Consider the following 26,911-nt stretch of genomic DNA (forward strand, 5'->3'; position numbering starts at 1 on the left):
GGTCTGGCGTCTCATCAAAGCCTCCTGCAGAGACAGTGGATCGATGAAAGAAGAGCTTCACTGACAGTCAGGTTCCAAGGAAAAGGGCAGTGGGCCTATAACGCTGTCAAGCCTGCTCTTTGTTTGTAGACATTCAGTGGACAGCTCAGTCACGGCTCTCAGCGATTCAGTACTGTTCCAATCAATTCACCAAACGGACAGGCTGCTTCACCTCTAATTTCATGCACTTGATGTGGGCGGCTGTATTCATGCTGAAGAAGGCCGCTCACACCCAGATGGTGAAGTGGCACTGACAGTGACATAATGGGGAAACCAATCTCTTTCTCTCCCCTCCAGTCTGTCCGTATCCATAGTAATTATAAAAATGACTCATAATGGCAGTATAGTTTCTCATATCTGTTTTTTCTTTTTTTTTTTGGTATCCTCATATTCAGCTGCTCGCCTGTGTTCCTTGTTCAACCTTAAAGACACACAAGTGCCTCGTCATTATTTGTGATGATTATGTTTGTGCTGAGCTTCCGGATACCATTCCCCAGTATCCCATTTATGAGGGGAATAATTTATTTTATGCTGTTGCTACTCCATGTAAAACAGGGGTTGAATTGGTCTCAAGTGTTGGTTTCGAACACAGTTTTTATGGTAGGACATTTTCCAACAGAAACTAGTGATTCTGGAGATGTTCTGTTTTGTACCGCCTGTTATTTGTTGCCAAATAACTCCTGAAAAATTTGCCTTTGCAAAGATAGACATTTAGTGGTTTTAATGGAAGGATGAAAGCAAAACAGGCAACTGCCTGGACCTGCCCAGTTAATTACAAAACAGTTCCCAGAACAAGCAGCATGTTGCCGTCCCAGTCTAAGTGGATCGAGTGCCACTTCTCCCCTGTGGAGCCTGTAATGCGGTCAGTTGTCTCTCCCCACCTGGAGTCTACTCTGCTGGGGCTTTCCTGTTTGTCCCTCTGGGGTTGCACAGTTGGTTGCACTAAGTAATATAACGGCCCTGCGCTGCCTTACTGTAAAGTTTTGCTGTTTGTCTCGATTCTGTGGTGTGATTTGTAGTGTTGTTTTGCTGCAGGCACTTTGGGTTTTTGTTAAGAGTTTTAGAAATGTTTTGATTACCTTTGATGTTTGCAGGGATGTAAGGTTAGGAATGGAGCAGCTCCTATAATGCTACCACTATAATGACAGTATGGTTATACAGTGATACGTTGTGAGACTGTGTGATGCAATAGCCAAACAGTCCTGAAGAAATCAAAAGTCCGGAAATATGCATCTAGGAATGAACGAACTGTGGTGTCAGTTGTGTGCGTGTCAGTTAGGTCAAAGGTCAGTGGAGGTAATGGTCATCATTAATCAATTTTAATAATGCATTTCTTTTAAATCTGATTAGCTTTTTTCCGCTGAACACTATTTTACCTCTTAAGAGTGTTTAATATTCTTCTCTGCAAGTTGGTTAACTTCTGTTCACCCTACACTCTTTCAGTTAATTATCACCATCACAAATCATAAAGTAGCGACTGTTTTTTTTGCCAAATTGTTATCCGAACCATAATCTACTTTGATGATGACAATAAATTACCCCACAAGATGAAATGGAGGGGGTCTACATAGAATAGAAAACCCTTTCTCCTATTAGCGTACACATGAAGTCAACGTATCTGATTACAAAAAATCACCTGTCTAATGTAATAATTCATATTGATTCACACCTCATACATGAGTGTAAGGTAGCAGAATTATGATATGCCAGTTTCATATGAAAGTAAAACGCACGCCTGTCCAAATTGGATGCAAGTGTATTTTTAAAATGATTTGCATTGTCAGAGAGAGTCGCTATAGGAGCATGCAAATTGCAGTGAAAGTGTAGACAACCATTCACTTAGGAAGAGGTGAATGTTTTGTGTTGTGGTTCCACCAGCTAAAATTACAGCTCTGATCTTAGTAAACTGTACTTCAGTTTGCCATATGTGAGACTGGTTATTTGGTAAATGTACCCTGAAAAGCATAATTGAGCTTTCTCATAATGATGCCTCTAAATGTAATTCTGTTACCACAGAGTTTTAGTGAAGATCAGTTTTCATCTGTAATGGGTTTTCTAGTGACAAATGCATGTGCATAGATGCTTCAAATTGGGCATGACGGTTTCGTTTTTGTTTTTTCTCTCTGCTAAACCCAACAAGCCTATGGATATTTGGTTAGGTGTGTGTCAACAAAAACGCCTCATATGTAGACATCATGGAAAAATAGCTGAACTCATCTTGCAGACCAACAGTTTTCATGGTTCTGTTTTATACAGGGTTGGTTTTAAGGACTAAAAGGACTTCTTAAGGTCATTTAACAGTTTAAGGCCAAAACTTTATGTTTATATAAAAAAGGCCATCTTGCTCTGTCAGACTTCTACAAAGGAACTCAAAGCCGAGAACATTTGCTTGTCAGTGTTTACTCGTGCAGAAAAATGGTGGCAGTAGAGGGTGTATTGTGAAACAGTTGCACAGTCGTATCCCTCCCTGACTACATTATATTAATTGTACTGTACCTGGTTTATTTGAACAGCCCATTATGTCATAACAGTCTGTTTTAAATGGTAGGTGTGCATTGATGGGAGGGGCCGAAAGGCTTGCAGTGAGGACTTGCTGAACCTGCCTGCTGTGGTTGTTATTAGTGTATGTAGCAGAATCATTGTTTTTAATGTGCTGACAGCTTAGCACTGGGGATCAAAGTGAGAGAGAAGTATCTTTGACTTTGTTTATATCTGCTGTAAGAGCTTAGCTTGTGCATTAACCACTTAATAACATAAAGTGGAGGAGCTTGCAAAATCAAAAGCCATGCCACATCTCACCTTGAAATTTACCTCCTCATTTCCCCTGTAAAGACTTGTTGTCTCTGATGCTCAGCTGAAGGCCATAACAATGACGATAATGAAATTAAATGGGTCCCTAAACCTCTTAAGACTTAAGTTACAGCCATGCTTTAATGTAATCAAGTGTAGGCATGCAGCAACTGGTATAAGTGGGTAAGGCTAAGCCTCAGGTTGTGGCTCACAAGCCAGCTGTAGAGACAGGACTAACTGTGGTGGAACAATCTTGTTAAAATGAGCTGCACGATTAGAGCAGATATCTTATATTATTGACCAGAATGGGCTTCAGCTCAGCTGACAAAAGCTGTGTGAGCCGAGGTTTACAATGCAAATAGAGATTAGTGTCTTTCATCGGAGAGGGGGGGAAAAGGGCTCAGTCGAAAAATTGTAAAAAAAAAACAACAAAGGGGGAAAAGCATGTAGCTACATGTAAAATATCAATTTGTGTCTGTTGTTAAACAGTTAGCTGAAGCATTAGTTGGCTAACCTTAACATACCTATTTTCTGTGTTTAAAAGCAACTCATGTTTTTGTATGCTACATAAAAGCTAAAGGTTTATCTGTCCAAAAGTTTATAGTTGAAGTGCAAAGACATGAATTTTTTGAGTGAAGTTTTAACAGGTTTTTGGACACTGTAACAAGGGCAGGGCCAGTAGGTTACTGGCAGAGGACCAGTTGGCGCTCAGGACATTTAGATTCGTGTTCGTCGCCCATGGCAGCACCAACTAAACACAGCCCCTCAGTTTAAAGCCTCTGCAGACCTCGCGCTTTGTTCACATCCACTGAACTGTGAGAGTCTGTCAGGATGTAGCTGTTGACCCACAGTCGTTTAGATGTGTTTGTGTGTGGGTTTAAGAGTGTGTTGGTCTTTACCTGCGTTCTTTTTTTCTCCCATTCTAGTAAATTGTCCAGTGTAACTTTTTTTTTTTTTTTTAACCCATCACTGCTGGTTAAGTTTCAAATGTTAACCCTGGGACTGGGTGATCAGTACAGATCTTAAGTCCAATGGAAGTTTTATAGCTTTTGAGCTACAATCTCAAAAGCACAATTTCCCTCCGTCTCTAACCTGGACTGAGGTTCTATGAACAGCATTAATCAGTTCACCTCAGAGACACTGTAATTACGTACAGATTTAAAAGTTAAAAAAAATAGGAAACCATCTGACCATGATGAGCTCTGAAAGCTATTACCTAAAACTTTAAATTGAACTTTAAAATTTATGAGGGAGCCTGTACAAACATTTTAATTTCATCTTGAAATTAAATTTATGTATTTTATTCTGCAGATGATTAAAAACCAGTTTGACAATGTGTTTATTAAAATTTTAAACCAAAAGTATCACCTACATTTCTCCCATTTGTAAGATCATAAAAGGGTATGAACTGTGATACATATAAAACTAGAATTGATCCTCTGCTATAACTATAATAGTAGCTTAACTTTAAGTAAAAGTGGCAGTATATTTGTCTTGTGCATTAATAGACTGACTCAGAAAGAGAAAGCAATTCGAAGCCACTGCCTCAGGCTTCAGGGAAGTGTGAGGGAAATATTTATTCATGGCCATTCTTTTTGTCTTGTTGTTGTTGTTGTTGTTGTTGTTGTTGTTTTCATTTTCAAAAATGTTAAAAATGACTTTACTAAACAACTTATTCAGTAGACTGTGAAACTGAGAATGGTGGCAAAATGAAAGTTTGCCTCAATATTTTACTGTTGCTGAATAACCATTGCAAGCCGAATATTGAGCTGTATCACTGAATGAAGCAGTCCTGATGCACACTTCTTGCTGCACTCCGTTTACATCAGAAGTTGGATGTCGGAGATACAAGTGACATCACTCCTGAAGTGACCATGTTGCAGTAACAGTATTAATACCCCCAAAACAGGTTTTCTACCTTGCTAGGGAGAAATTCATCAATCACCTTTTTCCCTTCACTTAAACACAGTTGCAGCACATCCACAGGTCAGTGCTCTGTGTATAGGTTAGTAATTAGTAAATGCACAATAGTGGTGTTACATCTTACAAGATTTAAAGCTTTACTATTGTTTATGTGCACTGCTACCAGGTTGGAATGTGAAGTTGGGGTCTGGTGGGTAATCTGAGTTGAGGAGGCATTCCAGTGGAAGATTCCGACTCAGGATTTCTGACTTTCAACTGAAAACGGAATACAGCAAGAACCTTTTCATATTACTTGATTTAACAAAACACAAAATGTCAGTAACATTTACAACAGGCACATGTCATAGAAAACAGTATTTCTTGGTACAGTGATGTGATTCAATTTGTTATTTACACAGTATTCCACAAACAAGGGAAGAATAGTGTTTATTGCTGAGATTAACAACTGTAGGAGATTAATATCCGTCTGGAGGACCTGGTTTACTTTTTTGGCTCTGTCTAGATCAAAGAGTTCTTCTTTTGCCTTGTGTGGATTCCGCACACTTTTTCATTGTCATTCTATTTAAATGCTTTTATTAAAGAAAGGGCTTGATGGAGGCTTTCATAGGACTGTATTACATCTCTGCACATGCCTCTTGTCTTTTTAAGCAGTAGCCAAAATGTGTAAATACTGGCCAAGTTACGCTATGAATAACACCTACTTGGCCTGCAGCATTAGATGGGAAGAGGTATGTGATCCCAACAAGAGACAGAGGCAAGCTTTGGATAGACTCAATTCATTATCATGTAACATAAGTGACCTTCATCATTTGTACTTCATGATCTTACTGTATAAAAATTACTCGAGCTGACAGCCTGCATGACTTTATAGTGGTGCCATTTAGGTTATCACAAAGCACTTAATCCTGTGTGATAAAGTGCTGTGATAACAGACTGTTAAAAGTGCTGCACTTCACTAAGATTATAGTCCTTGGTTAGTATCTACAATGTCAAAAAATAATGACAAAATGCCTTCTGCAAGTTCCAAACTAGAAGTGATATATTTGGTATGCTGTGTCAAAAAACTATTTGAGTATTTTAGCTTCACAAATGTCAGTAAATGTTTTGTATTGTAAGTTTGTAAATTGAATATCTTAGGATTTTGGTTGGAGAAACGAGCAGTTTGAAGACATAGAATTAGATTTTAAGGCACATTTTACTTAAAATACATAGCTCTATGTATTTGTTAGGAAAAGTTCCACAGCAGGCCTTACATGCTCACTGCAGCAGGACCACAATATCAGGAAGTCAAATTATCTTTAGTAACTGACTTTGTCGTGGTGACGGACTGCCCTGTATCACACTAATTTGAGTGTAGCCCAGATAACACTTCCAGTGTTTGGCCATCATGACCTCCTTCTAGACAGAAGGCTCTTCCATTCCAAGGCTATGCTAAGCATAGCCTACACTTAAGCTCAACTTGCCTCAAAATAGATTCCTGACTGGCCGCAGCACTCCTGGAAGACCTCAGTTATCTATATCACAACCTCAGGAGTCAGCACATTTCTGCCAGATGCATCTGCACCGATGCAAAGAGCCTTGTGCTGTGCAGTCTGCATGCACCACATGTCAACATGTTTTTTTTTTTTTGTTTGTTTTTTTTAAACAAGAACCGGATTTCCCAAATTCTCCTTCTCCTCCTCCATTATACAGCATAAAAATTAGATGGTTACACAGAATAAATTGGATGTAATCATAGAGTAGCTTACATGCAAACCACACCCTTAGAAAAATGTTATTGGCTCAGTTGTTGGCACTGTCTTGCTCTGGCGCACTTTGCATTGCTCCTTTTTTTTCCCCCCTAGGTAGTTTTCTTTCCCAGTCCTTTAATTTTACCAGCAGTGTACCACTGCTTGATATGTATGCCTTTTCCTGTTCACTGTACAGATCTGTCCAGTTAAGGACTCAGCCAAAAATGAATGAAGTCTAAATGTAGAACAGAAGCCACAAATAGGATGTGGATGTAACTTAACTTCTATCATCCAACTGCCTGCATAATCACAAATAGGACTCAGACAGTCACAAATAGCTCTGTTTGCATAGCAAGCTGCCACCTTATTTATGTCAAGAGACTCTCTATAGTTAATGGGGACAGATGTTTTTTCTATGAAGTGATCTGTTTTTATTTGTGAATCAGATTTTGTTTTAAGGTTATGTTGAAATGTATAGATGTTGCTGTGCTGATATGGAAGATGCATGTTTAGCTTGCAGTCACCACGTTAGGGACCCATGACTATGTTAGCACTGGAATCCATTCATCTGGCACTTCATGTTTGTTTGTTTTTTCTCTAATCTAAAAAGTGTGACGCATGTTTTAATATTATAGTTAGAGAGACATTAAGGATGGTGATTTTCAGTTTTACTTCACTTTACATGTCAGCTTAGCAGGGGTGTTTTTTTTTTGTTTGTTTTTTTACCTAAACCAAAGTGAGGTTTGTGTATTCCACCACAGTAATGTGATGGCATTGAATTTGGGTCGCAGTGTTATCTTTGGTTACAACACTGCAACTGAAGATAGGGTTATTTGCCCTTAACGTACAATACCACATTTGGTGAAAGCCAAACATGACACATATTAGCTTATCAAAGACCTCATACCGTCTGTGGTGAAGGAGTGGTAATTTGGTCTCGTTTTGGAGCCACTAGACATGGACACTTAGTCTCTGAACTCTGCTTTATACCTATAACTACTGACAGTTATTGATGAGAATTGGCTCATGCAACAGGACAGTGATCCTACACACAGCAAATCTATAACAGAATCGCTGAAAAAGAAAGGAATGAGGGTGTTGCAATGGTCCAAAGGTACATTATCAATCGTTGTTCAGCTTTGGATTGGATAGTCTTTATTTTCGCTGGAAGCAATTTTGATAACAAACTGTCATCAGCTATGCCAGTACATACCACAAATAGTTGCCTTTGAAGCAAAATACATGATACTCGAATGAGTATTTGTTGAAAAATAACCGTTAGCTTTATACATTTTCATTAAATCCTTTGAGGATGTCATTATGTACCCTTACCCTATCCTATCTGATTAATCGCAAAAAAATGCATCAGCAGATGAAAATGCAAAACAAAAAACTGAAAAACTGAAATTCTAGCTGTTATGATATCTAATTGCTGGAGGAGTAGTGGCTCACCTCTGCATCACATCTTCAATTTGGATGAGGAGTAGCAGGCAGTTACTTGAACAATAAAACAGCTTCTTTGCTTGTCAAACACCCCTCCTGTGTTTAGATGTCTTGCACCTAAAGTGCAGCCTTGGATTAAATCCTGCTGAAGGCACCAAAGTGCAAATGAAGTTCCACCACCTGCTGGCATCATATGGCAGCTGTTTGACTCAATCTGCATATTCATGAGGTGTTAGTCTTTCACTTTTTTTTGCTGCAGATTTAAACACTAAACGTGGACAATGCCTTTGTTAAATCTTTCTGTGTTGATTGGTCACCCACTGTGAAATAAAGTCTTGTATTTGAGAGCTGTAAATAGTTAAGTGCAGAGTCAAAGTGCCTTCCACTCTGTATTGAATGGTGTGTTTACCTAACCTGTTATCTTCTATCTGGCCTAAAAACTGCAGATGGTGGCTGGCTGTAACACACACAGTTTTTAGGGCTAGCCTTTGTGTCGCTGACCCATGTTTGACACAGAAATGAGATTCCTATGTCAACAACACATGGTTCAGTGACACTGCAGTCTAGGCCTAACTCTGCCTCTATCACAGAGGAGTGTGCTATCTCAGGGTACATTTTCTCCTTATTTTGTTGGTTAATTGGACGAAATCATATCTTTTGTTTTTCTTCTATGCACTGCAAAAAAGACAAAGATGTTTTCATAAAGGCTTTTAACAATGTCTGCAATATTTATTTGTTGTTGTTTGGGAAGTTGCATATAGGAAAACAAAGAAATAGACCTGCAGCCACATTAATAAAAAAAGGGGGCAAACACTGGGCAGAAAACACATGCATTAAAAAACAAGAAGCACTTTGTGAGCACAAACTTTCACCAAGTTAGCTTACTCTCTGGGCAGTTTTTACTTTTGAGTGAATTATATTGTATTTTTTAAATATTCATTTTGTTTTTATTTATTTTTGAAGATATTTAAAATGTTTGTAGTGAAGTAAAAACAAGTGTAAAGTACATGCTTTTGTTATTTTCCTGTTGAAACACATTTAATATATTTGACATAATTATGAGTGCAGTGATAATTGTTTTGTTTTTTTAAATTTATGTGGCTCTAATTCATGTGTAGCATTCATTTCAACGTTTGAGTTTAAAATTTTTAGATTTTTTTTTTTTTTTGGGGGGGGTAAAACATTTTTAATCACAAGTTTTTGTTTAACAAAAAATACAAAAAAATTATTGTGTGTTTAAACCTGTTTTAACAGACTCGTATTAAAATAATGTGATGTGTAGAATCCTTGTCTGCTTTCCCTGTATGCTGATATGTTGTCAGTACAAACAATGGCAACAATAACATGGGCCTGGATTCTGGAGCATGGACCTTAGATTCCATATTTAATATTTAATTAGCGTAATTTCGTCTTCTGATTGTAAGTTATCTTTTTTAGAATCTGTTATGAGATGTTTGCGGTCATTACTTAACCAGACCCACATTAATGATGTCAGAGTTTATTTGCTGTGTGTGATGATCCACATTGAATTAGACACCTCGTATTAGATTCAGCATGTCTGTTGTGTCAGTGTTTCCAGTCCTGAAAAGGATGACTCATTCAAAGCAACACCGGAATATCTACAAATAAAGCCTGACAACCAGATTAGAAGAAGAGGCTTTAAAATTACTCCTGTGCCATCATTTCTTTTTTTAAATTAAAGCAGTAATTAAAAGGGAACATTTCTCTGGCTATGCTCTCACCACATATAGTTTGACACATTTTGCACTTCAGTAAGATCTGTCGTGGTAGGTGTGAATGGAGCAATTCAAAAGTATCAGCAGAGAGGAGAGGTGACTGAAGATTTTGTGCCTTGGCCCTTGGACCAGTGATTAGTTTTTGGAAAATCTGTGTTATGCTAGATGCCGGTGATGTGTATAACATAATTCTCCATAATCTTTGGCTAACTTTGGCTAAAATTTGCTGGAAATTCACTGAAATTAGTCTAAAGGTTGTTAGATGGAACTGAGAGTTAAATTACTTTACAATATATTTAACCATTGCAATTCCCTAGCTGAGGCCTTCTGTTTCCTAACCTTTCCCTCTGGTTACGATGGGGCAGTCTGCTGTCTGACCCTTGACCTGCAGGAAGCAGCAAAGTTGTTATCAGCATGCCACAGGGATTTGGCATGCCCTCATTTGTTTTCATAAGCACGGTTTCTGAAAAATGAGTGGGATATCAACACATATCCAAAACCTTATTAGAGGAATCATGATAATAAAGGAAAATTGGGAGCAGGGCAAGGTCAGATTTCACACGTCACGCAGACTGTAAACCAGTCAATGTGCCCCGACAGAGGCATGGGCGTGTGCCTTGTTTTTGCAAGTGCTGACCTTGTGCAAAGTATGTGGTGAATTTGTTTTTTCTTGCTTTACAGCATGCTTAAAAGTGTATCAACACAAGCCAGCAGCTTCATTATAAATATCGTAAACATTTCAAAATTAGATCAGTTGTATGTTTTGTGAATCACTATGGCAAAGAGCTTTATATTTTTTTATTCCTCATAGTCCTAAGATGGCATTTGCAGCAGTTGGTATCAAAAGCATTGTTTGTGTATGTTTGTGCATTTATCTATAATTTCAGTCCAGAATCAATCCAATTCTATCTTTTTATTAAAGTTTTTAGCATTTGTGCAAAAGATTTGTGAAGCTGGAAGCTGGGGTGTGATCATTCTCATGTCTCTTTTACCTGTTCCAGGATTAAGTTGCACCATGAGGTGAGAAGTCTGTTGCCAAAATAAGCTTTGTTTATGTTGAAGTGATTAGGAAAAAATTAAGGGCTTTTCCACGGGTTGTGAGAACCTTGCCCTTCCTTTAGGGTTTGTGCAGCCCTACCTCTAAATAAACAATGTGAAAAAGTTGGATGTGCACTTACTCTTTATTGGAATTCATATGATCATTTCAGTATCAAACAAATATTGAGATGTGCGCATATTAGCATCTCTTTCTTCTCTTTGAATAGATCTGTGATCCTAAATAACCAAATATTGAAATGAAGAAACTAATTTGTTTTCATTAGAAGAGATCAAAAGCTCAGATACTAAGCGTTTGGTGTTTGTTAAAATTGTCTTACATTGTGATTTAATCTTTCTTCTGTAAGTGTTTCTTATGCCTGATTTTATTGTGATGGCAAGTTTCATTTATCTGTAAAAATTCCTTCCTTTCCTAAATTGAGAAATGTGTTTTACTGATTACCAAAGCTATTAGTACTTAAACTGAATCTAGAAAAGATGTATGTAGAGGTGTGGAAAAACTTGTTTCAAATTGTTATATTGAATGTTCATTTGCTCTGACTGATATGTAACCGGTCTGTATAAGAATACATTTATGTAGAGTTTGTAAATATTTTTTTATGTGTGCAAGTATCAGTGAAGCACATGGTACTAAGATAAACCTGGTAGTACTTTACCTGTTTGAACTACATCACAGTGGATTGTATTGGAAATAGTTGGGCCTTTTTTATAGTATGTCTGTATAGTGTGTGTGGGTATGACTTTGGAAACATGGTGGAGGACAAGGGAGTCCTCCACCATGGGACTCTTCAAAAAACATTACAATTATCGTACTACTGTAGTACGATAATTGTAACGCTTTTTGAAAAATGAAAATTCCTTATTTTATTATTTTCTGTTTTTATCCTCATAAACATATTTAGATAAAATGTAGGAGTCAGGCCAGTAAATTTAAACAGAAGCCAGCCTTTTGTCTCAACTTAGCTTTGGGCTAATTCATGCATCACACCATAATAAAATACACTTAATTTCCCATCAGCAACTCCTTGTGGAATTAATGCTTTCTTACTTTGGGCTTGGCTGAGTTTTAAAAGTTGAAATAGGGAAAATGATCCCAGTGGTCGGTAGACTGGTATTTCTCATGCTTGGGCTACAGTGGTGAGGATGAATAGGACTTAACTAATGTGTCACAAAATCAAGAAAACTCAAATGTACCAATTTGTAATTTCTTAATATCTTTCTAAAAATAATTTTTTGCTTTTCTAGTTTTACCCCTTTCAGTGTAACAGTACATTTTAAATGTATTTGGTAGCATTAAAGATAAAAATATATTTTAGTATGAAAAATATAATTCCATTTAAAGAGCTTGCATATACTGGTGGATTAACAATTACAGGTATGTATGTATGTATGTATAATTTTTTTTTTTTTTTTAAATTAACAGTACTGTTAAATTAGGGCAGTTGTGTCATAAACCTTATATTTGGTGGTGGCCTAATAAATTTCTTGAGCACTGTAGACAGAGAAAATATTCTTGCCTAATTTCTTGGGCCGGTAGCAATTTAACCTCATCCTCAAGTCTTTGATGACTGCCACGAGATGCTGAGTCTCTTTCTGTTGCCCCTCCTCCTGGCATCTTTCGGTCGACCAGACCAGCATTATATCCTGCTGTGATCGGATTATGACTTTAATTCTTTGCCTCTATTACTGGTCACCATGGCAACCCCCACCACCCACCAGCCCTTTATTGTCATGCGTAGTCCAGAATGTATATGTGTGTGTGAGTGTGTGTGTGTATATATATATAAAAATAACATTGCTAGTGATGGATTTGTGTCTTGCTGTAAGATGTCAAAAATTTATATATATATATATATATATATATATATATAAATAAAATTTTTTTAATTTTTTCCCCCTCCTCTCTGGCCTAGTATTATGTCTAAAGTAGATGCTGCTCTCAGCTCTTTGTCTGGTGCTGTAGGTGGTCCCGTCAGGCTGAATGGGCAGAGCATGAAAGCACTTCTGGAGTTTTTTGATGGTAAAAATGCACTTTCTCATTGTACTGTGGGACTCTTTAAAACGATTCTCCAAATAGAAGCTGCCCAGGACCTTTTTCAAGCATTTATCGTGCATTGTTACGGTAGTTTTCTTTAAATGCTTTGTTTGGTTACCACCTCCTTCATTTGAGGTGGTAAGTCAACATGCCTACAGTAGGCATAAAGTGAAAAAGATGGAATGTAACATCCACTGCTGCCTACCAATGTCTCATTTCTGCAGTGAAGTCTCTCTCGCAGGTTTTTAATTTTGGTGAAGGCCAGATATAATTGCTGCTCCAGCTGCGTTAAAAATATCTTTAAATATGTAGTCAGCCTCTCAATTTCCCTGCACAAACCAGCAGAGCTTTAGCTTTAATCCCTGTACTGCAGAGTTGATTACTTGCATGTAAGTGTAATAATATGCAACCTCTGCCAGCATGCAGCATGTTTACACGGAGAAAATGCTTGTAGCTAACTCAAATGGTAAGATTTAATTGATAACAACGTCATTGTGGATTGGTTCATTTGTTTAGCTGTCCATGTGCAAAAAGTTAGGCCTACACAGGTTTTCAGCATCATCATCTTTTAGTTTACACACAATATAGAAACGGTTAACTGATGAACTTTAAAATTGCTGGTAGGCTTTTTGAATTGTACAAAATATCTGGTTTGGTAAGAGCTTCACCATGAAACCCTTTTCTATAAAGTAGAAGGAAAGTAACATAAATCTGCACAAGCACGAAACAAAGAGCTTTACACACATCTCCACCTAAAGCAAGACAATGCATGAAAGGTAGTGTATTTGCAGATTTTGAGAATTACCTGGTTTGCTTTAAATCTTTGGGTTCAGGTGATTTTTGCTATTGTCATAGAAAGGCCTACACACATACAAGTGTATTTCTAAATGACAGCAAAGAGCTTCAAAGGAATTCAATTTGTGTTCCTGTTATTTTCAACTTGCCTGGCTAGTTCTGAGCTTGCTTAGAGAAGGTGAACCCCACCCTGGTGGTGCAGGAGTGATATTTCAGAGCTGATAAAGGAAGCTAATGAAAACTGTCTCAAAGCAATTCAATGTTAAACTAACCAGTGCTTCATTACTCTGTTTACAACCATAAGAAGGCATGTAGCCACCAGCCTGCAGCGGCTTGAAGCAATCAAAGTGTGTGACAAAGACAGTCTCCCCCCCCCCGCTACCACTTTTGTCCTCTGCACGTCCTGCTTTTCCCAGCCATTCACACAGGCATAATTGTCTCCTCTGTGAAGGACATGGAAGCTTTGACGAGCCCAGTTGCAGGTGACATCATCTGAAGCAGCTACGCTGCTGTCCTCAGCAAATCTCCATATAAAATTCTGGCCTGTTCACTCACCCATCTACAACAACCATTGTGAGGGTGTTTTAGTTTTATCTTAGCTTTGACCTTTGTCTGTGTTTGAATTACTAAGGATTACTGTGTTTTTCCTCAAAAACTAAGATGGAGTGTGCATTTGAGAAATAAGATTACTAAAAGGAAATGGGACCATTAAAAAATGACCACTAATCCTTGCATAAAGTTGTGCAGGAATTGCATGAATTTAATACCATTTATCTCATTTAAACTTTTTTTTTCAGACAGCCAAAATTAAAACTTAAGGTTTTGGTGAAAGTGAAATGACTTTGTGGAGTCCTACACAGGCAGACAATTACACATTTATGCACTCCATCCCTCCTTTTAAAGAAAGGTGATATGCAGCACCTTTAATGATTTATTAAGTAGCAGTGAAAATGTGATTTGGTGGCAGTTCCAGGGATTCGGGGTGTGGTAGCAGGTTTGGGCGTGATCCAGTATTCATAGCTGAATGCTGGCAGCGTGTGAATGTGTGGAAGTATAAATGTAATCATTCAGTCATACAGTTCAGTATACGTTAGTGAAGCGGTCTTTCAGGTGGATCCAACTGTCATATTGAAGTCTAATACTTGCCAAATAAACTCATATGATCTAAGAATTTAATCAAACTGTTTGCCAGAGAGAGTGTGATTTGTATGTGATCCTTGAATTAGAATAACTTATAAGGCATACTTTTATGTTTGTGGCTGATCTCAAGCCACATACATAAAACACGTTTAGGTAAAATGACAGTCCCCATCCTGGCCACTGTATTCAAGACAGTGGTCTAGGTGAGTGACATGGCAGCTTCCACAAACCAGTGCCTGCTCCTGTATATTTTTAAAGGATGAATGTGTAATCAGTGCTTAGTGTATATTTATTAGTCCAACATTTTTTTTCTATTAAATATCCTCAGAAATTAATGCAGAAGCATGGTGTGAAAAACTAAATACAGACTGTGATTCAGTAGCTTGCAGGACCTTTAGCAGCAATAATATGATGTAAATTGCTGTAAGACTATCAGTCTGTTATCTGTGGAGGCCTTTTGGGCCACTCATCTTTATATCTTCAGATCTCAGCTGCAGGCATTCTTTTATGCTCAGCTCTCAAGGTCTATAGTAGTTTAGTTGGGTTTTTAAGTGGACCTTTGAAAAACCTTGGTGGTCACCGCAACGATTGGGGGACATGTGACTACAAAATAAGTTCAAATCATCACCCTTCTACCACTGTGCTTGATATGTTGGTGGGTATGAGGTGTTTGTGCTGATGTGCTGTGTTTGGTTTTCTCTAAATGTCCCGCTGTGCATCATGGTCAAACATCGCCACTTTGGTGTCTTTTATCCGAAGGACAAATTTCCAAAAGTCTTGGGGTTTAAGGTGCAACTTTGCAAACTGCAGCTGACTTTTCTCCAAGCAATATTTCCAAAAAAGCAATACTTGTTCAGTCTTTTGTAAATTGTACTCTCTCCAACTTTAACATTTTAAATGTTAACTGAAGTCTGAAGAATCTGATCTGGAGCTCTTGGGTTTTTGGTCATTCTGTGAGCACTGAGCTTATGATGATTTTCCTGGGACACCTCTCCTGAATATTTACCGCTTTTAAATCCTCTTTCTTGCTGCAGAATAATAGACTTCAGATTGGTGGAAATGGCTTTAATAACTATTCCCAGATTTATGGGCAGCAACAGAAGCATCTTTAAGATCATTGCTGGTGTCTTGTGATTAGGGTTGCAAAGGGGCGTAAAATTTCCGGTAAATTTCCGAAAAGTTTCTGGTAAATTTCCATGGTAAGTTAAGCTTGGGAATTTTGGAAATATTCCATATTGGAAACTTTCCATGGAAATAATGGGAATTATGGAAATTAATGGGAATTTAGGAGAACTAACTGGGAATATATTATTTCCAAGCATAAATATAAACAGAAATCATAAGAAAACCTCCATGCAAAATGTTTTCAACAGATATTTCAACAGATTTATTTGTAAGTACAGTAGAATAGAACACGTTTCAATAACTTGTTTCATGGATGAATAAAAACAGAAATGTTGAGTTCAATATTACCATCCCCTAACCCCGCTCATTCAAAAATGCCCCCTGTCCAAAAATCTCCACAAAGTCCCATTCAAAAGGTTAAATGAAAAATGTCACTTATCCTCCAAAACGTCCCATTAAACATGCAAATCTTCCTTCAAGCAATCCTCTTTTCTCATTTTTGCTCAGTCAATAGACTCTTCCTGGACCTCATCATCATCCAACAACATGTCCACTTCCTCAGCATCCAACTCTGAGTCTTCCTCTTCAGTGTCACTTTCCAGCCTTGTTGAGGATGGCTCTGTGTCAGGCTCAAAGAGCCGTAGGTTTGCCCGAATGCCGACCAGCTTTTCCACTCTCACATTTGTGAGCCTGTTGCGAACCTTTGTGTGGGTGTTGCCAAACAGTGACCAGTTGCGCTCGGAGGCGGCTGATGATGGTGGGATTTGGAAGAGGATGGAGGCTACAGGTGCAAGGGCCTCAGATTCACATAGTCCCTTCCACCAGGTGGCTGCAGATATGTGCTGGCATGACTGCCATATTCCATCCCCTTTCCAAAGGCCTTGCTTTGTTCGATACTTTGCCAAACTGCCTAGAACTTTGCCTTTATCGAGACCCAGGTGGTCAGACATGGCTGTAATGACCGCATAGGCACCGTTGATCTCTTCCCCAGAAAGTATGCCCTTGTCATATTTGGGGTCCAGCATGTATGCTGCTGCATGCACTGGCTGCATGAAGCCAGTGCATGCTCCCTCCGCTGTTCCAATGACTTGACCACAGCCGTTTCCTCTGCTTTCAGTAGTGGGGAAGTGGGCAGAATTGTCTGGATTTCCTCTGAGTTCTGCAAAAAGGCACTGGACATCTGACAAGATGGCACCATCCCCATCTATCTTCGCTATTGCTGCTGCAATAGGTTTGAGGATTTTCCGACTGCTAGATACTCATTCCCAGAACACATCATCCAAGATGACCTTCTTGATGTCACTGTCGATGCCTACAGACTGGGATATGGCCATCTCTTGCAGAGACTCCTTTCCCTCCAGAAGGCTGTCAAACATGATAACAACACCACCCCATCGCGTTATGCTGGGAAGCTTCAGTGTAGTACTCTTGTTCTTTTCCTTTTGCTTTGACAGAAATGTAGCGGAAGTTACTTGTTTGCCTTTAACATATTTCAGAACTTGCTTCACTCTCTTATTCAGAGTGTCCATTGTTTTTAGTGCCATTATGTCTTTTAGGAGAAGGTTTAGTGTATGGGCAGCACAGCCAATAGTAGTTATATGAGGGTAGGTCTCCTCCACATGTGCCCAGGCAACCTTCATGTTGGCTGCGTTGTCAGTGACCAGTGCAAAAACCTTATCTAGTCCAAGGTCATTGATGATCACTTTTAGCTCATCTGCAATGTATTGGCTTGTGTGTCTGTTTTCCTTTGTGTCTACACTCTTGTAGAACACAGGCTGAGGAGTGGTGATTATGTAGTTAATAATTCCTTGTCCCCTGATATTGGACCATCCATCAGAGATGACTGAAATACAGTCAGCTTGGTCAATGGTCTGTTTCACCTTTGCTTGAGCTCGACTGAACTCTTCCTCCAGTAGATGAGTAGACAATGCATGTCTGGTTGGGGGAATGTATGCTGGTCGGAGAACATTCAAAAATCTCTTCCAGTACACATTGGATGTCAGCATCAGGGGTGAGCCAGCTGCATAGACTGCACGAGCGAAACACTCATCTGCGTTTTTCTGGCTAGTGTCATCCATAAAATCAAAGAATCCTCCGATGCCAGAGGGACCAGGAGCTGATGAGTGGGTATCTGACTCTGATACAGCTGAAACAGATTCATTTTCCCCTTGAGTGGAACTCCTGGCTGCTGCATGTGTTGGGCCTTGAGGAATTTTTTTGCACTTTGCAATGTGCTGCTGCATTTTTGTGGCATTCTTCACGTACGTCTTATCACAATACTTACACATATATACAGATTTCCCTTGTACATTAGCTGGTGTAAAATGTCTCCACACATCAGATAGCGCACGTGGCATTTTTCTGTAAAATAAAACAAGAGCTTGTAAAAATGCTAATGCAATGCAAGAGATCGTAATAATACAATTGCAATATGATAATAAACAGATATAAATAGTAAGGCTAGCTAAACAACTGGAATGATCTTCAAAACAAAACAACCAAATGAGGAAGCTAGCATCTTCTTTATGTTATACTAGCTATGGCTTATTTAGCATCTAACAGATGCTAGCATTTTATTTAGCATCTTATCAGATTGCTATCTACCAGATTAATACATTTTATGTGATATTCACAATTTAAACATTTAATGAATATATTTTCCCATAATATCATCAAAACTTACCTCACTTGTTAAGTCCACAGGCTCAAATGTGTGCCTTCAATACTCTTTGTCCTTCAGGCTCAAAAGTGTGGTCCATGTGTACATGTGATGGAGGCATGCACAGTGCCAGTAGGTGGTCTCAATAGCCATGCAGCAAGCTTGTGCTCTGTACATGTGATTAAGGAATGGCATGGATATTCAAGTGTATTTGAATTGCATTTGTTTGTTTTTGTCAATATTATGCTAAAATATACTTTGCTCAACTATATTTAAGTTCCCTAAGAAGAGCCATCCTTCAATTTTGAAAATTCCCAGTTTATTCCCATAAATTCCCGTTAATTCCCGTTTATTCCCATGGAAAATTTCCATCTTTGAAAATTCCGGGAATTTTGCAACCCTACTTGTGATAACATGCAACCGAGTGCTCCACACGAGCAAACTGCCAAAACATCTGCTTTCACAGAAGAGGTCACACTTGCTGATCTCTTGATTAAGTGCGTTTAATGAGAAACAATCTAGAGCTACCCTCTTAACTCCTATTGAAGCAGTAAGGTTAATAAGTTCTTAATGTCAAATTCACCTACACAAAAATAGCACAATCACAGTAATATACTGTATATCTGGGACTATAAGCAGTAAAACAACAAAAAAAGTTCTTTTTTTGTTTTAATTACCTGTTATTGCTAAGATGGTGGCTAGTTATTTGTTCTAATACATAAGTTTGAATATAATTCTGAAAAAAAAATTGAACATAACTGTGTATAATATTAATGCTGAAATCCTGATGGCGCAGATGAAATGCAGAGTTAATTTAGGAAATGTCATCAGATTCCCAGGGTATTCAGAGAGACAGGATTACACACCCAATTAGTGAGTTAAATTATCTGCAACAAAGATACCCCCCACCCACCCCGTGTGGCCTTGGAAACATGTAATTGGTTAAATACGGTAAATTTGACACGGAATTTAATCGATTTTCTGACTAGGATTACATATTGTGCATTAAGACAGCAACATGACATGAATACAATAGAGCACGAGCTTTAACTCTGAAAGGTAGCATGGGCTGGTGCACTCTTGCTTACACAGGGTTTGTATTTTGAGCATGGATGACATGCAGCAACACCAGCTTCTGTATCTCAGTTGCTCTTCTGAGGCAGATTTTTAAAAACATATTTACACTTAGGCTAACTGGGACAATTACATATCTATAGAGTAAATAGGATTTGCAACTTTCAGGCTACATTTCAGTTACTTTCTACGTACTGTGCAGACAAACTGTGCAGTTAAAGCAGAACCTCATAATCTCCTGAAGCCACACACTGCTCCGGCTGCTCCTGCTATGTGGATCCATGACAGTTCTGTTTTAACCGCTTGGGTTTGTGACGTACAATGGATCCTCCTCTACTGCGTCAAATGGTGACCAGAGGAGAAGACAAAGTGCAGCCAAAACTGTCTGCTGAGGCTTTTTTGGTGTTCCCAAAATACCTCTGCACGTCAGTGCACTCTCAGCAGACACACAATGGCACGTGTCACAAAACGGTGAATGTGACACTGATCTGAGGCACCACACTCAGGCTTGACTGTTGTGGACTCTTCCACAAAAACGCTGTTTGGTCTGTGGGTTGTAGAAGGAGCATTTTTCATGCAGCTTATTGAAATTCAGAGTACTCACAGATTTTTTTTAAAAGTCTTTTTTCATGTATTTCAGTGCTATGCACTAGGATCTCAAAAAAATTCTGTGGCTACAAACAAAATCAGTCGCCTGAAAACTGATGCAGTAAGAAATCTGAGAACCTGAGAAGCTTTAATCAAAACAGTCAAATGAAAAAGCGTCCCAGCAAGCGAAGCATCTTTTGCCTGTGTACACATCTGTGACCATTTTGTTCATTATTCACCAACATTGCATGACCTTCTTACAGGACATTACCTCTCCTCCCTCGCCTCCATCTGGCCGTGTAATCCTGCAGCCGTGGCGTTGGTGTCAGTGCTGGGATCCACTGTCACACAGGCGGACACAATGGTTGCACTGTAGTCCCTTCACAGTATTGTTTTCCCCCGAACTCAGAGGCACAATAAGGCCCTTATCCACTCAGGACTGGCAAGCCTGCTGTCAGGTGCTTTTCTCCCAAGCTTGTTCGTGAGCTGAACCCATGAAGAGAATTTGTCTAAAGAACCGCTTGGAAAAAGTGTCTCTTTTGGTCCATATTGAACATGCGCAGAACATAGACTGAAATTACTTGGGTTTTTTTATGTTGTAGAAGCTGAAACCTTACATAAGAACATCAGATTCTGACTGATAAGCCCAGAAATTATTTAGTGAAAAATATGAGCATGTTAAAAGGAGACGTCTGGTAGAGCCTTACTCATATAATGTGAAACGTGTGTATATATGAAACATAAACAGGTTTGCCAAACATTTCAACTTTCATTTCTCATGTATTTATTTACTCTTGCAGTTGAAGAGCATTTCCCTTAAACCTTCTTTTCTTTTTACATTTTTATTATCAGCCATTAAAAAGTTGTCTGAAATGGAAAAATGGCAAACATATCAGATTTAGGGATCACATTTGGAGGGTTGTCTTTAATCCTATTTTCATCTATCTATCATTTATCCACAAAACATTTCACTGCATGTTGTATGTGTGTGTAATCATTGTGTATGTGACGAATAAAGCTTGGTTGTTGTTGTTTTTAATTCATAATTATAGTTATTTTTTTCAGTAAAATAGCCCTATTTCTTAGAATTGTCTCAAAACCAATGGAAGAAAGTTTCTCCAAGATTAGATGGTCAAGATCAGTACTTATTCTATGTTGGGCTGTAAGTAACAGTTTCCCACTACGATGGTTTAAAAGAGAAATTCCTCTCTCGCCTTGCGAGGCGGTTTTTATCCTTCAAGCTCGGGTCCTCTACCCAGAGGCCTCGGAGCTTGAGGGTCCTGTGCAGTATCTTTGCGATTCCTAGAACTGCCACTTGCCCTGCTCAGGTCCTCCACTGCACCGAGGGCTCCGAATACCGCTTGGACCACGGTTGCCTTCACCTTCCACATCTTGAGTTCTTCTCTCAGCCCTTGACATTTCTTTAGCTTCTCCTGTTCGTTCTTCTTGATGTTGCTGTCATTCGGTATAGCTTCTTTGCTTAGCATTTTAACAGCGCCCTGTTATCAATCAACCGACCTGCCTGCCTACATACCAAACTGACTGACTGACCAACCATTAAATAAGTGCTGCCGTTTGTGTTTGTCCTTGAATTCACGCCCTCTGTGGATATGTGGTGTGTGTGCTGTACTGTTCTTTCAACAAAGAAAGAAATGCTCATTTTAAATGCACAATGAGCACACACAGTGCTACTGTCTACCTTGTCTTACTCCTCCACACTCGCATTACTCTACTTGATCCCTGCCAGATTTCAGTTGGCCAAAACCACAGCAGTTCTGTCATGCGCTCACACAGACACACTAAAGCACAGATTCACCCAGCTGGCATATTTTACAGATCAAAATACTGGGTCACAATAGGATCCAGAGTGTTGACCCTGTCCCTGCAGATCCACACATCTATCGCTGATGTGATTATGTTTAATCCACTATGTCCCTGTGATCTACCTATTGAAAAAGAACAACGTGTGGCTTGTGCACAGATTTAAGATGAATTTTGGTTAAGATGAACAGTTTGAACCACAGCTTTTGCATGCCTTTTTTTAATGTCATGCAGATGTGTGTTGTTAATGAGAAGGTGCCATAATATCCCTGTACAGCACTTTGATCTTCTGTTTACTTTCTTGTGTAGCATGATTGTGCTAACCTATACAGAAGTGCAGAACTAATTACTCTCTTCAACCTCAAGTGGTCTTGGCAGATGGCTGCCCTGAGGCTGGTTCTGCATAAAGGAGAGATGGTTTTCTGGAGACATCTCTCCTTCTGGAGATTTGTGATGAATGTTTTTCTAATTGGTCATATTACAGTGACCTGCAACCCAGGTGAGACATGGTGCTGAAAGAATCCTGGCCTAGAAGGGTCAGAATTTGTGTGACGATGTAATGCATCCCTTTCACATTTCTGATGGCTTTTTTTTTCTCTTTGTATTAACTGAAAGGAGCATTTTGCCTGAGTCATATAGAACTTTTAGCACTATTGTACACAGAAACAAGGAAACCTGGCAGAGCCTAATCACTGTTTCTGGATTTTCTGCAGGATTCGTCCTCAGCTGGCCAGGGAGAAGATTGAGGGATGTCACATCTGTACGTATGTGATGCCTGGAGAGCCTCAGGTGATCCTGGGGAAAGACAAGGCCTTCACCTATGACTTTGTGTTTGACATGGACTCGCAGCAGGAGACCATCTACGGTACCTGCACAGAGAAGCTGATCGAAGGCTGTTTCGAGGGCTACAATGCCACTGTGTTTGCATATGGACAGGCAAGTCTTTGTCCTTGGTGTCAAAACTGCAGCACTGCTGGTGTTCCTGGTCCCTGGTCTTTTATGCACAATACTCTCTTGTTAACTAATATATTTGGCTGTTAAAATCTGCATTTGAAATCATGTGAGCTCCTCTGACCCTCTTTATCTGACTTATAATCTTGCAAGTTGATACTCAGAAAAAAAAAAAGGCCTGTTTCCACTGCTCAAAAACTGATTTGTGCTCATTTGTGCGTCTGCATCATAACTGGAAAAAGTGCAGTAAAATAGACATTTTTCTATGATTTGCAGTTAAAAAAAAAATCTTATTCATCTTATACTGGTTCTTTACGCTGGTCTTTTTATTTAAAGATTTGGCCATGTTTACTGTTTACATTCATCACAAATGACAAACTAAGAAAAAGAAAAGCAGAATATTTCCATTGCATTGAGTATTTGCCACTGATGTTTACATAATCACTGCCAGCGATACTGCCATTATAAAGCTTTGTAAGGTATTGATAACTTTGTTTTATTCCTTAGCCATAAAAGGCTGATGGGGGTATTGTTGTCACCCCGCTGGCAGGCAGGTGGCAGGGACACCCAAATTTGCAAAGTGCAATAACTGGAGAATCTGCGAATATGGGATTTTGAAATTGATACCATAGGAGCATCTGCTAAAAGTGTTGGACAAGATTAAATCCCAGTGGCCTTGACAACAAGGTCAAATATCAAGTTTTCTGAAAATCTTGTGAATGCAATAAAACGAGAACATGGTGACGAAGGATTTTGAAATTGATGCCATGGGTATATGTGCTAGGAGGCTGAGTGGTAGCACCGACGGCAACCAGTTGCATCGTCAGCTGTAAAATCAAACACTGAAAAAAAATTAGTGGTGATGGCTATGTATTCTTGTCGTTAAATCTATCCACAAAGTACCAAGAAATCTAACCCGAAAAGTCACAATTTGGCTAGTTACTTTTTAACAAAGGAAGCTTTACGCACAATAAATTGAAATTTTGTAGACAAAGCTTGATGTTTTGATGTTGTTTTTTTTCCTTGTCTTTTTAAACGGTTACATAAAGCACAATCATTTTTAACTTTGTGCCAAATATTTGTTGTCTACCTCAAAACCTTTCAGATATTAGATTGTTGTTGGACTTTTTATTTTAACATGCTGGGGTTGGTGAAATTGTTTTTGTAAATTTTTACTGTTTTAAAAATTTATTTTTAAAATTTTACCTGAAGTAAGTAGTTCTCACTTTCACTCATTTTCAATATCATGTTTAATTAATACTAAAAACGAGTTCCAGCCTTTTAAAAATGTTTTTCTTTTTCAGCATTTCCATTACATGGAAATAACCTGTAGTTTCTGGTCCCCCTTCATCCCCCCTACAACTCGGGTTTCTTTAGCAGCAGAGCTCCTGCTGCATACGATTCAGTAGAGAAGTGAAGCGCACACACCTTGTAGACAGATATACATCTTTAATGTGTGTCCATATTAACCTGGATCTCCCTAGTAACAGCTTCTCTCAATGTTGGCCTACTTCTCAAAGCACATCCACACATTAAGCGCACACAGCGGTTGGTTTGTCCCAGATCAGATCTGCTTGCCTCTTAGGCTTTAGAGGCACTAATCTAGATTTAGACCGACCCACTCGGCTGCATCACAAGAACTCAGCTAGACTGGGTTACAGAAATAAACAGACGGCATTGATGTTGAGGAAAGAGAATAAATCAGTGATATTTAAAGCACTTTTGAATCTTCAGTGCCCTGGCTTAGTTTTAAGAAACTGTGTGAAATACAGCAGAATGTTTTATGTTTTTGTCAGTAGGATTGTAAAACTCACTGAGCAAATGCAGCCACAAGATGGCACTTTTCAGAGTTGCAAAGTTTACTTGGACTAGAACCTGCTTCATTTATAGCTCCAATGTAAATACACTGCTCATTTTGTAGTGTAAAACGTAATGGATTTTTTCCAGTGCTTTCAGAATTAGTTAACAGACACTGTGCAAACTGAGCTCTGCTAACACTGAATCTTTGCAAGCATCTACAGAGGCACCATGCTAATGCAAAGCCAAAAAGGTTTCTATTGTTAACTGATAATTATGCTGCAGTGCAATTCAGGTCATTTTACAGAGTGACAGGTTACTTTAAATAAAGAACTGAGTAATGTGTAATACATTAGTTTTTGAGGGCCATCCTTACCATGGTTACCACTTATGATGATTTGGTCCTCAGAGGTTTAAAAATATGAACAGAGCAAGATTTCTTTTCTTATTTGTTTTTGTTTTTTCGAGTTTCTTTTTTTTTCTTTTTTTTCATTGGGCTCATCCATTATCGATGCTCACACTTGAATATTTAATGTTAATTTCAGCATTCTGGTAAATGTCCAGAAAGAGGAAACACCAGTGGAAAACATGACATGTGCACAAAAAAGCTCCCTACTGTTTAAAGAAATCAGCCAAAGTGCTCTGTGAGCTCAAAGTAAAAACTGCTAAACAGATATGTGAAGTTAACAGTTATTGGAGATGCTTTACTTCTGCTTTACTAAGTAGCAAGTAGTAACAGCTCTTTATCACACAACATAATACGTTACTACTAGCAGTACAGAAGGAAAATGAAACTGATCGCAGCTGACAGCTTTACAAGTTTAAAACAGGACACACTGTAATAAAATAAAAGCGATAAATCAGTCTAGTAAAAATGTTTCTCAGAACTAAAAGTTCTGCAAATTTTGACGTTTGAAAGCTTTCCGTGGTCATCAGGAAGGCCAGTCTGAATGCCATGTGTGCGGTTATTATATTTATTCTTCCCTTTCCATCCAGACTGGTTCAGGGAAGACGTACACCATGGGGACTGGCTTCGATGTCAACATAGCAGACGAAGAGCTGGGTATCATCCCCCGTGCTGTCCACCACCTCTTCAAGGGCATTGAAGAGCGCCGGCGGACCGCTCAGGAGCAGGGACGTCCTGTACCAGAGTTTAAAATCAACGCACAGTTCCTCGAGGTACACACCCACTTTCCAGCTTTTTTTTTTTTTTTTTTAACCTGTTTTTTGTTGTTGTCAAAATTTAACCCAGTAAATGAAAACACACATTTCTTAAACTTTCCAGTGTCATGGGTCAGGCTAATATTGTTGACACCGCTGGTTTAACAGGCTTTGACATGGTGCTCAGTCATTTGAAAATATCCACACTGCCACTGCAGCAGCTGTCGTCGGTGGGATTAGGAGGTGTTATGGGGCAGGTAGGGGGTGATAGAAGGTCTGTCTCTGGATAGAGAGAGTTAATAGGGATGATGTGACTTGACAGTTGTGCTAGGCCATCAGGCTCATCTTGAGCTGGGGAGGCAGTATAATGGTGATGGTCACACATGGCAAATAAGATGTCGTTTTAGATCTAAGGCTTCAAAAGTTACTAGATGGTGCAGATTACCTTAAAACTACTGGTAGCTGCTTTAAGTTTAACAAAAAAGAGAGAGAATGAAAGCTCCAAGCTGTTTGGCAGTGGATGAGATGTCTATATATCATTTAGACCCAATATTGTGAAACGTATACTGCTTTTTTTCTCAGTCGTTTAGTGGTTCAAGAGATATTTTCTAAAAACGTTTTAATATGTAGCTAATGAAACGCTCTGTTTTACTGCCATAATCAAAATGAGAGCAGAGTTGATTTAAAATAGCTGATTCTGTTATTTGACTCACCTTCAGTGATCACAGTGTGCTAAAAGCAGTGACCTTAATGAGCAGTGAGTCTTTCACTGTACACTCATTGCTTTCACCTCTCAGGGCTGTTTACTGTACGGGCTGCTGTAACTTATTGTTTGGCCTGTACACAGTATGAAAGACATAACACCCACTGGCATTTTTGCAATTTGTAAGTTATTCAACTTTTCCGTTCTGATTTTTACATAATGAGACGCTTGATCTCAGAATCTCTTCAAGAGATCTGAGAACAGCAAACATTGATAATAATATAGGGTAGTAGACAGAAACGACACAGCAATCACAGAATAATCTTTTGTTCCTACTAGTTTGAA

The 26,911-nt window shown here is 38.8% G+C and overlaps 1 protein-coding gene across 7 annotated transcripts in view; it reads left to right on the forward strand.

Moving 5' to 3' along the window:
• The window catches only part of LOC113026353 (kinesin-like protein KIF21A), a 60,247-nt gene that overhangs the window by 880 nt on the left and 32,456 nt on the right, over positions 1–26,911 (forward strand). For all 7 annotated transcript variants that reach the window (XM_026175044.2, XM_080304574.1, XM_080304576.1 and 4 more), the window contains exons 2-3: positions 22,668–22,890; positions 25,699–25,881. In XM_026175044.2, the coding sequence (XP_026030829.1) occupies positions 22,668–22,890; positions 25,699–25,881 (406 nt within the window). The remainder of the gene's footprint in view (positions 1–22,667; positions 22,891–25,698; positions 25,882–26,911) is intronic.

This window comes from Astatotilapia calliptera, chromosome 7 (assembly GCF_964374335.1).
Source record: "Astatotilapia calliptera chromosome 7, fAstCal68.1, whole genome shotgun sequence".
In the NCBI taxonomy this organism is placed as follows: domain Eukaryota; kingdom Metazoa; phylum Chordata; class Actinopteri; order Cichliformes; family Cichlidae; genus Astatotilapia; species Astatotilapia calliptera.